Source organism: Arvicola amphibius, chromosome 18, assembly GCF_903992535.2.
Source record: "Arvicola amphibius chromosome 18, mArvAmp1.2, whole genome shotgun sequence".
NCBI classification, from domain to species: domain Eukaryota; kingdom Metazoa; phylum Chordata; class Mammalia; order Rodentia; family Cricetidae; genus Arvicola; species Arvicola amphibius.
Window position 1 is genome coordinate 28,021,983 of NC_052064.1, and position 14,859 is coordinate 28,036,841.

Sequence of the window (14,859 nt, forward strand, 5' to 3'; positions counted from 1 at the left end):
TTTACAATAAACAACATCTCAAGAAAAGGTGTGGGAGTTTACAGATTGGTGGCCCCTTAACTAAGGAGAACAGGCAAACCATCTCAGAATTCCCCAGAAAAAGAAAGACAATAAAAAGAGATTTTTAAACAAGTGGCTTAAAATTAAAACTTCAAATGTTTACTCTTGTGGTCTGGCATAATACTTTTTAAAGTTTTACAATAAGATGTTACCTGTTGGGAAAGTAACCACAATCCTTCCTTATGATTTGACTAACGACTTCACCTGAATTAATACTGGTGGAAAATACACAAGCAATCAATGGTTTATCAACTCCTCAGTTTTAGACACATGAGTTAAATGCAGCATCTTCAGAGTTTAGCTTACTGGGCCAACAGATGACGTCCTACAGAAAGCATCTTATGATTCATACAAGAGGGTTCCTTTGGCACCTGAGTTGAGCACAATACACAAGCAAAGAATGTCTAATGTAAGAATGTTTAAAGACTCTATTTGGCCAGGCGGTAGTGGAACACGCCTTTAATCCCAGCATTAGGGAGGCAGAGGCAGGCAGATCTCTGTGAGTTCGAGGCCAGCCTGGGCTACAAGAGCTAGTTCCAGGACAGGCTCCAAAGCTACAGAGAAACCCTGTCTCGAAAAACCAAAAAAATAAAAATAAAAAATGAAAATAAAAAACAACCCAAGACTCTATTTTCTCTATCTATACATATATACATACACTATTCACATACACATATGCATACACATATACAAAGCACAACTTTTCCTTTAAAGATGACAAAGACAGAAGGAACTAATGTTTAGTCAAATACCTGATGCTCATTTAAAATAAAGTTTTCTAAAGAACTCAGAATTTATTAACAATTTCAAGAATTTACAGATTGTTAGACTAAACCCACTTCAATGTGGAAATACATGGGCTTTTTATTAAGTTTTTTGGCAATGGAGTTTATTATAGTAGCATATTATTACAGACCTTCTAACAGGCACAAATGGGAAGTCACCAGAGCATTCCCCAAGCCCCTTCCCATCAGGACTGAGCACAGTTACTGACCACGGACTCAACACTAGACGCTCATCTGTGTCGTTTCCAGCAGAACCACACACACACACGACACACATGCACACACGCACACACACGCCACATACACATTCACGGACCCTGGAGATAGCTGCGTGTCAAGCCTCCTCACTCACTAGGAATTTCACTGAAGAACTCCAGCAATGCCTAAGCCACAATGTTTTACGCTGCCTACCAAGAACTCAGGTGCCAACAGTTCTACCAATGCTCTGGTACTTTTGTGGAAGACTCTAAATGGCGGGCTTGTTCTCAGACTCAGGAGATACCCAACACTAAGTGAGCTGCCTGGGCTTAACACTTCCCTTTATGAGTGTGTCTAGCTAACTGAAATGAGAACACATTGGCTTTTCCCAATTCTCTACTCTGGTAGTTCTAGAGGATGAGGAGGACCTTTCTTATTTGCAAACCACACATTCCCATCTTCCAGACCTTTGCTAGATCTGATGTACGATGAGTGTGCAAAACACACTGGAGTTGGAAAATGATGCCATGTTTTGCTTCGGCTTGCAGAGAAACAGCCTGGATCAGCCCCGCTTCCTCTCTGCTCTGACAGGCCCTCTCATGGAGCATACCGTACACAAAGGAAATCTTACACAGTTTCAAGTTATTGGTAAATGGGAAGCACTTCCAATTGTAAATATCTCTGGCGCATTACTAATAAGCACCGTCTCCGTACACAGTGTGGTTTATACTTGACATTGCTGCCCCAGACCAAGTCCGTCAACAGTCACGGCACAGGACTCCCTTAGAGAAGCCATTACATTCCAGTGCTTCCACTCCGTCCGGTCTTCACTCGCCATAATAGAACCCATTTTTCTTGATATGTAAAACATTTTATAAGTTCAACTGAACTTGAATTCTTTTAGTTGCATGTGAACTCACATGCACAATTTACATTTTTGTCATATACTTAAATATTTTTCTCTGTAAAACAATTTCAGGACAGGAACTGCTATGCTGGCAAATAGAAACCTAGCATTTAAACGGTTCCCTCTGTTCTTCTAAGCGAAAGTGCACTGGTGATATAAACAACCACACACGAAGCTAAAGAGACAATCTCACACAGAGAGGATTTTCAACCTCCACGCCAGTCCAGACGCCTCACAGAGGAAAGTGCTAGCACAGCACGTCCGGAACAAGCTCGTGGGGACTGGGCAAGGAGTCATCAAAGCGGAATCGCTTAGAGATCATGCTGCTGTCCTCGGGGATATTCTCCTTGTCCTCCCGGTCTCCACAGCTTCCGTTACAGGAGGATTTGGGGGTCCTGTCTTCAGAGGACCTGAGGGTGTGATCCTGAACTGGAGAGGAACCTGAAGTCTCCTCGGGGTGAAACAAACTTCCAAAGTCCCACTGCTGCAGCCACGAATGAGACAGGCAGGACTCTGCTGTGGGTCTTTTCCTGTGGCAGAAAGCAGAACGGGAAAGGTGAGCACAAGAGGCACCTGGAGACGGCTTCCCATCCGTTTTACATGAACATGGAGACAGCACACAGCATAAAGCCAACAGTGCAGTGGACACAGCTAACTCTTATTCACCGCTTAAGCATATGCTAGGGGCTATTTCACATGCTTCAACATATTACTTAATAATCCAGGGAACCTAGGAAACAGGCATCATTACTGTCCTCTAACAGACCACTGAGGGACCCCAAGCTGTCAGCGTCATGCATTGCCCTGGAGGAGGTAACATGGCTGGGCCTTCCTCATATGGCTCGTCATGCTCCATCTCGCCACGGCCCTACACGGCAGAGACAAGTGGCCAGCACTGCGAGGTCCTGGGCGAAACCTCTCTTCCCGGCAGTGCAAGGTCTGTGTTAACCCGCGACGTCAATGGACCCTGCCTGGCAGCCAGGTGGAGGCGTGGGCTACAGTCTCGTTCTAAGGAAGTAAGATTATTTTCTCTATGTCAACTCCAGAGAGTTTCTCTATGATCATTTTTGTCAGCTGCTTTCTCGCCCACCTGATGATACATCACTTTACTCTTAGTAAACAAACCATTTTGTTATAATGAGCTCACAACAGACTAAGCAGCCACTCAAACACTTGCCCAGTTGCAGCCCGTGCGTCTCAGCGGCTTCTCCACAGTTAGGGTGGCAGTGAAGCCATGGGGCTGCACTGGTTCCCACTTTCTCTGTCAATTCCACTTGCATGCACTTATCCACCACACACGCGGAAAAGAAGCCCGTGGCAGAGTTGCCACTAGAAAAACAACTGGCATTCTATGCTCTTCCGTGACTCCTGTGTCTTTCAGCCTGCATTCCGACCTTCTTCATAACTTAACGTCACCCTGCCTTGGTCTCCTTTCTAGATGTTACACTATACCTACACTTGGAGCTGTCTACATATATATGCCTATATTATAGCCTAAGATCCACATATGAGGGAGAACATTGGAGGTTTCTTCTGCTAGTTTTAGGCACCTCCTTAATATTATACTTTCCAACTTCATTTCCTACAAATTTCATGATTTTTCTTTACAACTGGATAATATTTCATTTTGTATATTTTGTCCATTTTCACTATTTATTCATCTACTGACTGGCTCTGTTTCCTTGCTATTATAAATAAAGCACCAATAATCATGGGTATACCAACATCTCTGTGGTAGGACATAGAGTCCCTCTGGGTCATATAATAATTTCTTTTGAATTTTAGAGAACCTACAAGTTAATTTGCTTAATGACTACTGATTTGCAGTCTCACAAACAGTGACTAGGATTCCTCTTTCCTCACATGCTCTCCAGCATGAGAGTTATCAGATTTTCTATGACAGCCACTCTGAGCGAGGTAGTAACTCAAAGTAGACAATACAACTTAAGTATCTCTCTCCATACGTCACTCTTCCACCCTGGTCCTCCACAGTCTGTTTAACAAGACCCTGCTGGTGCTTCCAAGACCTTGATGTTGTAAACAGCAACCTGGTGAACACTAAGGAAATGCCTTCCAGAAACTAGGTTGATTCTCCAGAGCAGGAATTTCTGTTTTATATTTTGCAATATGGTTTTATGTGTCCTCCCAATACTTCTAATATGCAATAAATAATACCAGTATCTTTTAGAAGACTATGGAAAACAAGCATTTATAGTATCCAGGATGAACTTTTTTGAACTTTTAGACCTTTCTTCTTTAATCTTTGTTTACATACTAGTTTTCAGTGGTGGGAACCAATGCCATGGCCTTACACAAATGAGGGAATTCTACCATCTGGCTTCACCCTCAGCCCATGAATTCACATTTGTGTAAGGCAATACAAAAAAAAAATGTTTCTATAAATCTCAGAGAAAACATTAGTGAATGATTATGACTGATTGTTGCACTTAATTTTTAGATATCCTTTATTACAGAATAAATGCGTGCTTTATTTTCTAAGGATCACTTAGAAATAAAAATAGGTTTGAAATAAAATGTCCCCACAAAGGACTGGGACTATTGGGAGGTGTGGCCTTGTTGGAGGAAGCGTGTCATGTGGGGCAGACTTTGAGGTCTCATAAATGCTCAAGATAGCACCTGGTGTCTCAGTTTACTTCCTGTTGTCTGTGGACCAAAGGTGTAGACTTCTCTAGCACCATGTCTGCCTGCATGCTGCATACTCCCCACCATGATGATGGACTGAACCTCTGAAATTATCAGCTGCCACCTCAATTAAATGTTTCCTTTATAGGAGTTGCCGTGATCATGGTAGAAACCCTAACTAAGACATTCATTCTTTTCTGAAGTTAAACTGGTCAGTTCAGCTGAAATATATGTGTGGATGCAGCTAGTAAGCAAAATGCTTAAATACTGTGTGGTTCACTACTACCCGAAAACACAGAATTGAGAGGATTAGACAGAGCATTTCCTCCTCACCTCCAGGCCTAACGTCTGCTTATGGGGAGATTCCCTTTATGCATGAAGATGTGCTTTTCACGACAGCTGAGAGGAAAACTGGGGTGCAGACGCCTCAACCTAACCTATGCTAAACAGTAAATATGTCAGAGAACAAATGGGAATCCAGTCGAGCTTGAAGCAAGTGCCGGCCAAGCAAACACATGTTAGTGAATTTACTAAAGCCCTTCAATTTAGAAAGCCTCTGGAGAAACTGTAAATCTGGAATTTATTTTCTGCATTTAGTTTCTGCTCTTAAAAATAGTTACTGCCGCTGAGTAATCCCAGTGCTCGGGAGTTCGAGGCCAGCCTGGTCTACAGAGCGAATTCCAGGACAGCCAGAGCTACACAGAGAAACCCTGTCTTAAGAAACAAAAACAAAAACAAACAAAAAAAAAAAAAACAACAAATAGCAACTGCTAAATCCTGAAAAGACAGTCTTCAGTGATGTTCACCAAATACTCTGGGTCTGAAAATCGCTTTCTATTGTTCAAAAAGAGAAACACCTGTGAACCCAAAGGCTCAATAAAAACCATTTGGTAGCTATTTCTGGTCTTTTGTTTTTGTATACAGTCTTTCATAATTAAACTAGTAATATGCTCATTAGAGAGACTATAGGCAAAGTCTACTTAAGAAAACAAAAATGGCTTATAGACAACCCACAATATAATTCTTTATATGAAATAAGCATTCATGTCCAAAATTACCAAACAAGAGTTGTCTGGATTCAAATTCATCTAGCAAAACATTCAGAAAGCTGTTTTTGTTGTTGTTGTTTTGTTTTTTCCTCTCAAAGATAAAGAAACTGAGTCCTGCAGGAGGTTAACTGCCAACAACAGAAGTCTGCAGAGTGAGTCCACCGGCCCCAGGACACAAGCCAGCCTTCTTGAAGAAGAGCGGGGCCTCTCCTTGCCTTGAAACTGCCAATGATCAAGTCCTTTCTCCAGTAAACCCCATGATGCATTGCATTTTCAGCATATGCTAGGGTGAAAGATACTCTATGACCCTGAGTTTTTTTTTTCTTCTAAGCCATCAAAATTTGCACATTCTTCTAATCCTTTAAGATTTCGCCATTGGTAACTTGTGCCCGTATGCCACAGACTTACTTAACTACAAACATTCAGGGCTCATCATAGTGAGCCAAGGATGAGGAGCTGGTTGAGCAAAGATTCAGTCAAATCCCCCTTCATTCTAAACTTCCTGTTGTGTGCTTTTTTGCTTAGAGTTGCATATTAGTTATTTAATTGTCTTTCATATCAACTCTCTATCACTATACCAGAAATCTGAACAGACTTTGTATAAGTTTAGAATCACCTTTCTTGTGACGTCAGTTTGTTTTTACTTTCCTAGCATTTCAAATTTCACAAAAACGGTTCACAATAACAATTCCATACATGCACAAAATAGTTTTATTACTGAGATTCCCGTCCCTCTCTTCCCCGTACCCCTGCCCGCTTTCCTGGCAGTTCCCTTCAGCTTCCATGCGCCCACCGTGGTCTGCAAACATGGTGCAAGACAAATGTTCCTTGCATTTTGTGTCGACTGCACCTTTCTCAATAGGGACATGTCATTTGTTTTGTAACAAACATCTAACTAACAGCTTTACTTACTCTGGATTCTTTACTAGGAGGGTCTGGATGAAGTCTGTGGCCAGCTGTGAAACTGAGGAGAAAGTTTCTTCTGAATAATCTACGTTAACTTGAGAAATATTCAGGTATGTTTCTTGATTATCTTCTCCTACAAATGGTGATGTATGAGTTAACAACATATATGCTATTACGCCAATATTCCTGAAAAACAGATGAGGGAGAAGAAAACTTAAAAGGTCTATTAATTTAACAATATTTATAGATAATACAATTAATAGTACACAAGTTCCTGTCCTCAAAACTGGCAGTTAAAAAAAGACTTAAATTGCTTCTAGAGATTACTGTATTATAAAACCTAAAATAGTTACATTACTTCCATTGGCCTCACAAAGAAAACAGAGAGTCCACATATATGTTACATATAATATCAACATAATCTAATGAAAGTATTATTTTATCTATAATCTATACAACCTTCAGTATAGACACGTGATGGGAACACAAGACAGCTGCATTTTTAAGTCTGTCCAATCACACAATAATGATGTAGCCAGGGTTTTGTGCAAACTCAGTCTGCCAGTTTGGCAAAGCCCAAGGTTGGAAGGGCAAAACTTTCCAATGTAAATATGTTAAGGACAAGGCTGGCCAGGAGCTAGAGCAAGACAACACAGCAAACTTTACACACGTATCAGTAATCAGATCTTTGTATCGTTGCAAACCTGTAGGATTCAAAGAATCAGGGGAGTAAGGCTAAGTTCAGTCAGTCGGTCTGCTGTGGCAACAGAAATTCCATTGCCCACCCTGGTGCTGCCCCGTCAGGTCTCTCTGAGACAGCTGCAAACCCACAATTCCCTAGAAGTGAACCAGGTGAACCATAAACTGAGCTTCTGTGTGCACCTGACCGCCTCCTGCTCAGCAAATACCGTGCCAATCCCTTCTAGACTTGCACAGCTAGGCAGAGTCACGCCAGGCTCTGACTGACACGCCAGCCAGCTTCCTGAGAGTGTGTCACTGAGGCTTCCTAGCTCTTACTCAACTGAGGTGACCGGAGAGGGGAGTTTCTATCTCTGCACCTCTGGCTCAAGAGCTCACTGAGAAGGACAGGCAGGTAAAATGTCTTCAGTGACCTCTTTGGAATAGAATCTTTGACAGAAAGCCTTCTTCTTAATACTAAAACTGCTTTTATAAAAAGCTAACTATCTATTATGCAGTTTGAAGGATGGTGTCTGGTGTCTAGATAACCAATAGACTCACCACATATCTGTCGCGGTGGTAATGGGGTCATAGTTGAGGATTTCTGGAGCTGAAAGAGAAAATTAAGACTCAACACGGGCAAACTTGAAAACAAAATAATCACCTTACATTAAATTACAACTTGATTTGGTGATGGAAGGCAGAGTAAGAGAACGCTAACAGGAATGCAGTGGGGCGTCAATTATTTTGAGACTATGCACAGCGGGTACGGGGAAATGCCATGAAGAAGTGCTTCTGTTTCTCTCCTCTGCTTTCTGCCTATGTGCTACTGATTTCCCTTTTACGCCTTTCTCCCTACATACAAAGTCAGTATAAACACACACTATACTTTTCTCCCGCATACAAAGTATAAACACACACTTTTGCACGTAGCCAATGTTCTGCGAGCTGTTCCAAATGTTTAACACGTTTCTGTATTCACTGACACTCATTAATGAGTCATAACCAAATCTGAATGCATTAAACTTTCTGAATCCTAGTATTGTGTAATCTAAAATACGTGAGGATTTTTCTGTTTGTTTTGGGTGCTAAGTAAGCACTCTACCATATGAGTTAGCTCCATCTCCATCATAAATATAGCTTTAAATAGGTATCTTTACACATTTCAAAATGATATAAAAATAAAATGCATTTCTTACCTAAGTATTCAGGTGTTCCCATGATTTCTCGAAGTTCACACGCATTCCCAATTTTTCGAGACATTCCAAAATCTACAATCTTTATGTCTCCAAGTGGGTATATACTGCTCAGTAGTATATTCTGCGGCTAAATAGAGCACACGAAGGAGATCAGCAATGCACAGTAAAGGGGGCTTGTCCCAGACTGAGGGTGAGTGAGTCTCCCCTGCCGCTCAGCTCTTCAGCCAGCACCACTGGACTGCCAGTCAGGAGGAGCCCCATTCAATGATGAAGAAAGTAAAAGATAGCCAAGAAGGAGTTTCCGTGTGGATGCTGGGCTGACTATGACTATGGACTATGTAGTTATAAAGACAAGAGCACTGAATTCTGCCCACAAAAAGTTCAAGTGATGAGCACACACACACACACACACACACACACACGCACGCACACACGCAAACATGCAGTCCTGGCAGTAGAGACGATGCTCACGCGGAGTCTGTCAATGAGAAAGGTACTGTGTGAGACGGCAGGGTAGGCATGCAGGAGTTACACGCACATCCATGTCCAGGGCTATAGAACTGTATAGAACATGGTTGTCTACAGTGGACGGTCCTGGACGAGCTGGGCCTGACTGTCCCGAGGTGCATGCCTACACAATAAGCATTACGCGGGACAAAAACCAAACAGATTCACAGGTAATCATCCCGGCACTTACTATGCTGCCCTTTCCCAACCACGTGACTACAGGAGAAAGGGCAGGGAGGCCAGATGATAAAAACTTCCTCCCCCTCCTCAGGGAAACAAATTAAAAATGTGGTTTTTGTCTTCGTTTTGCTTTGTTTTTAAGGGGACAGGATAAAGAGCTGGGCAATATACATTTAAATTTATAGAACTTTCAAATGGTACAGAATCCACAGGTGGAAAAAGAGTTGGAAATTAGAGACAGGTCTGGGTTATGCTAGGCACCGATTTTGGAATTATATTATGAAGGTGGCAGAGGAAGCCAAAGGCTCATGCAGGCCAACTGTAAAGACAGAGAGAATCCAGGGGATAACAAACGTGTTCTTCGGACTACAAGGCCTGGGAGTGGCTGTGCAGGAAAGATAGACCATGGCTCTGGGGACCGACTGGGCGAGAACTCTGACTAAATGACAGAGACAGACCACATGACACCTCAGAGAAGGGGAGTGAGATGCAGAAGCAGAGGGATGAGGAACAGGGGGGGGGGGGTGATCAGACAGTCATCAGGACCAATCACTTCTAAGGGAGGAGGAGCCAGGCAATATCCGAGATGTGCCTTGGAGCAGGATGGACGGATTACATGTTGGGTGGTGGATTTTAGGTGGTATGATTCACGCTTAGCACACAGGCAGCCTCTCCTGACTCAGTACAAAGCAAAGGCCAATGCAGCCCGACCCAGGCAGAGGCACCCACGGGTCTGGAGGACCGTGACAGGCCCTGTTTCTACCAATGCCAGCCTGACACTGAGCTACCAAGGACAGAGAAAGAACAGCCAGGTTAGTTTAAATCACGTTACCATACCTTTAAGTCAAGGTGAACAATGTTATTCTGATGTAGATAATACACTCCTTCAAGTATTTGTTTAATGAGCCTGATAACATCATTTTCAGATACCATTTCCGCCACCTCCGGTAAACACAGGTTGAAAATTTCTCCACCTGCAGCACTGAAAGAAAATTCAAATAGAACTATTAAAATCATTTATCTAAAAATAACCTTTAAGGATTGTATACCCATTAAGCAAATGCTCATGTAAACGTCCAGCTTGTATAGCGTCTCCAAGGCTGTCAAGACTAAGAAAGAGGTTGTATATAGGGTATGGTGATCTCAAACCTAAGTTTCAAGCACCAATACTTTACACTGCCGCTGTAAGCTGTCACGGATTAATCTGCACACAGCATGCCAACGAAAACCATGAGAATTTGCTGCTGACACTTGGTTTATGATAACATAGGAAAAAACATCCGCTGGTAAGGAACATGTCTGAAGGTGCCAATGACAGACTCCACTCCATCCTACCCACTCAACAGTGACACACACCCCACTCCATCCTACCCCACTCACCAAAACCTTTTGAACATTCACAAAAACTAACTGTATTGTCCGACTTGAGGTATCATGATAAAGGCAATGTAAGTACCAGACATTTCCCAATTATTAAACTACAAAACCAGTCATGGGAAGGCAATATAGGAAAACTGCAATCTGGAAAAAGAAATAAGTTTATACTCAGGAATATTTAATATACTAGCCTCTTCTTCCCACGCAGTTCCCCGAGGTCTCTGGAGGAAGGAGTAGGAAGCCATGTTTAGATGGCAACACACATTTACCCTCCCTTGCTGGTTACACTATTTACTGTAACTAAAAATGCCACTCCAAACTAGAGTGGCCTAACTGCATTCCTGCAGCGGCACCAAGATGAGATTAGCAATCATGATACTGCGATGCAGTTCTAAGAAGGTGAAAATCCAGAGACGACACACAAGTCCTCAGAACTTGGCGCTAGGCACTGCACCACGAACTCCGAAAACTACAGGAAGCAAGACACGGGCCAGCAGGTACTTGTGGGGGGTGCCACAAAAATCAAGACTGCGTATTCTGGCTGTTGCTAAATTAGCTAGCACAGCGGACTTTCACAATGATCTTTTACAGTGCTACACTCAATGGACAGAACTTTGTAACTTCCTAACAAAACCCGTGTCTCATCTCTGTCCTGCATACCTGCAGTTACTGCTTGTTAATTACAGCAACTCCCTCTTCAGGCTGCTCTGTCTCAAGGGCAGCTTTTGTCTCATAGGCTTCAAAAAACTAATCAGTTTATGCCATAATCAATTTTAGTTTGCTCAAAACTCAGCACTAAACACTTCATGTGGCCGTTTAGAGAACACATTCCCCTTATTACTTTTTGAAGGTATTCTCCCCATTGCCTGCACACATACTTTTAAAGCACTCAGTGTGGGCAAAGTGGGGATGTGGTGACTTGTCTATTCTCAGAACCCTAATTCCTAAAGAGATGCAACAAGACCACCGCAACAAAGCAGCATTTATTGATTTATTCAAGCAGCCAAAGAGAGGACTGGACAGTCACTGATACATTTATTTGGAAGGCAATACTTTTATGTGGGCTATGTGTTTCGATAAAAATAAGATCTAAAACTTACGAGTGATAAGGTAATTAGAAGACCCCCACTTTGATTTACAAAAGTAAACTGGTTTTAAAAAAAAGGTTTGGATTGAGACAAAACACTAAAATACAAAAACACAATAGAACTCAAAAGAATTCCTAGCTATATTAATTGCTAAAGGAAGTTTTATGTGTATTTATATAGTCAGCAAATGCAGTAACTCAAAAAAGTACTTTTTAAAATGATCATGGGGGATTCAGACATCGTATATATAGTTAGACATGCATTTATTCTTTGAGCCAGCAATCAACTCCCAGGAATTTATCAGAAGCTCCACTTCCACAAATGAAGCCATCTGTGGAAGACATGCTGAATAACGCGGTGAGCCATCCATGGAGTCCTCTGGGAATTAGCCATCCATGGAGACATGGCAGAGCAAAACAGCAGGTGCTTACAACCCCTACCCATCAACACACGCACATGCACGCACACACAAGCGCCAAACGTTTTGACATGTCTGAGTTTAAATTGTACATACCTTTTTTATAGTTAAAATGATTTTTAATAAAGAGGTTTTCTTCTTAAATGAAATCCCAACACTGAATATAAACAGAAGCAAATGCACCTAACCTAAGCCTGTAACTCTGACTCTCTGAAAACATGCCATAGCGGGCAATACTTTAGTTTAAAAGAACAGCCCAACAAGAGAGGGGGAATCTTGTCACTTGCTGCTAGGTGTGCTATTAGCAGGTTTATTCTGAATTGCCAGATACCACCCAGAGCATCACGCAGAGTGGGCTGACCTGGTTCAGCTGGGGAAGGCTCAAGGGATCTTAGTGTGAAGGGCCAGAAGTCTTCAGACACTAACTCAATCTCATCAGACAGAACGGGATGGAGATCTAAAGCCTACCTGACAAATGTCAATCTTTGATAAACTTGGCATGAAGGAAAATCATGGAAGAAGCTGATTAGGCTCACTTTTGATCATAATGAGCTGCCTTTACTTGATGCTAGCTAACTAACAGTTCAATGAAACTATGAAAACATAGTGAGAAAGGGGAAAGGAACACTCTTATCAGAAGAACACCAGCTTAAATAAATGTAAATACATAATTTACGTAAATACATGTAGAGAGAATAATGGGATTAGAAAGGAGCACGTCCTGACATCCACGGTAGCTGCTAAGGCCAGCAAGCACGCCAAGGACCCCTGGACCTCCGGAGGAATGTCTGTCAAGAGGAAGGGTATTTACTAGGCCATCACTCAGATCAGTGACAACTGCAAAGGGAGGCCGTCCCTTTATAACGAACGGGAGAACTGGCGGATGCCTCGCTCGTCTCCAGATTTAACAAAACCAGCTGATGCTGATGCCACCTGATGTGCCGCGCTAAGAGGTGCACATTATCATCCACGCTATGTCCTTGCCAAGCATGTTAAAATCTAATGATGGGGATACAGTAAGACAAACCTAGAAAAAGTGACATTTCCTCTGACAAATATATACATTCACCACCCCCAAAGTCAATTTTATAAAAACAGAATGATTAAAGAGACTTTGTAAGTAAATATAACTACAATCATCTTAACTGGATCCTGAACTGGAAAAAAAAAACAGTTCTTATAAAACATTTTGGAGACAGTGAAAAACATTTAAATGTGGACTATGAATGACTTTACTTAATGCATGCTGACTTTCTCATGTCTGATGCTCATGTTGGTTACACAGAAAAGCACCATATTTCTCAGAAGAAACCCTGTAGTATGCAAGAGAGAAATAACACGTGCAGTCTTCCAGCGGCTCCGAGAAGCCGGCACAGCGTCAACATCGGATGAACCAGAGTGAAGAACACGTGAATGTCAACTGTATGTGTTTCCAAGTCTCCAGAGATTTGAATTTTGTAAAATAAGCGTGAGTACATGGGATGGTTTGTGGTAGGAATTTAATCTGTAAATTATCAGAGTAAAAGACTCCACCACTTCATTTTCACTGTGTAAGACAAAAGACAGATGTCTCCTTGTTACAGCGAATCTGTCTGGCCAAACTGTTGGAATTAAATGAAAACGCCCAGGGTGGCTGCCACCCCAAAAGTGATAGACACAATTAAGCCCTAATCCTAGCAATAAATTTTAGTCATAGCCACTTTATGAGATTAAATGTACTAATCTACTCAAACACTTGCTGAGAGCTCGTTATATTTCAGCCAGGCAGTGAGGTCACAACAGTTTTACTAAGTTACTGGGAGAGGTTTCGGGACCCATTTCCGACTGCAAACACAGGCTATGCATGACCTGCATCGTGTTTCTGAGCGATTCTGTTGCTGCTTCACCTGAGCTCCAGCAGGATTGACAGACACAGTCAGGGTCCTGTACGTACTCACCCTCCAGCCTTTCCTTAACTTGTTCCTATGCTAGCTGCCTTTCCCATAGCTTACAGGAAGGTAGCTCTATTTAGAGGAAAGGCTACTAAGAATCTTTGACAAAAGTCATCATAAACTATATTAAATCTGAAATGGCGTTGGTATCCTAGTCTTCCTTGTTACTCTTACTCTGCCGGCTCTAGAATAGACTTTCCTTCGGGGTCTGGTTCTGGGGATGCACACCCTCCCTGTTCGCTGCTCAGGAAACCCCATGCCAGCTTAACCTTAGGAAAGCAGCATACGGGGTCTGGTTCTGGGGATGCACACCCTGTTCGCTGCTCAGGAAACCCCATGTCAGCTTAACCTTAGGAAAGCAGCATACGGGGTCTGGTTCTGGGGATGCACACCCTGTTTGCTGCTCAGGAAACCCCATGCCAGCTTAACCTTAGGAAAGCAGCCCTTTCATTCACAAGTTAATTCTAGTCACATCTATTTCCTTCCACAAAACAATTGGTTTTCAAAAACTATATAAACAAATCTCCACTTCCTTACAACATAAACACTAAAATAAAAGCCCTGGCAGCTGGGGAGGAGACTCAGTAGGTGACAGGCTTGCCACAGGAGCATGAGGACCGAGTCCTGACCAGCAGGCAGGTGTGGTGGCCCACCTACAATGCTAAGGCAAGGCGGGGAATGCCCAGGGACTCTCAGGAGCCAGCAGGCTAGGCAGAGCAGCAGAAATGGTGCGCTCTCGGTCAGTGAACGCCTGCTTCGATACATAAGGTGGAGACCAACTGAGGAGGACAGCTAAACTCTACTCTATCTCTGGTCCCCACAAGCTGTGTGCTACACACACAAACACACACACACACACACACACACACACACACACACCACTCTATAGACACATAACTGTGCAAATAAAATAGGACAAATACAATTACAAAT

The 14,859-nt window shown here is 42.6% G+C and overlaps 1 protein-coding gene across 1 annotated transcript in view; it reads right to left on the reverse strand.

Moving 5' to 3' along the window:
- Window positions 1–670: 670 nt before the first annotated feature.
- Window positions 671–14,859, reverse strand: part of Stk17b (serine/threonine kinase 17b) — a 28,244-nt gene continuing 14,055 nt past the window's right edge. The window contains exons 4-8 of the mRNA XM_038315610.1: window positions 9,950–10,094; window positions 8,426–8,552; window positions 7,788–7,836; window positions 6,555–6,734; window positions 671–2,480 (exon numbers count right to left, since the gene is read on the reverse strand). Coding sequence (XP_038171538.1) covers window positions 2,198–2,480; window positions 6,555–6,734; window positions 7,788–7,836; window positions 8,426–8,552; window positions 9,950–10,094 — 784 coding nt within the window. The 3' untranslated portion in view covers window positions 671–2,197. The remainder of the gene's footprint in view (window positions 2,481–6,554; window positions 6,735–7,787; window positions 7,837–8,425; window positions 8,553–9,949; window positions 10,095–14,859) is intronic.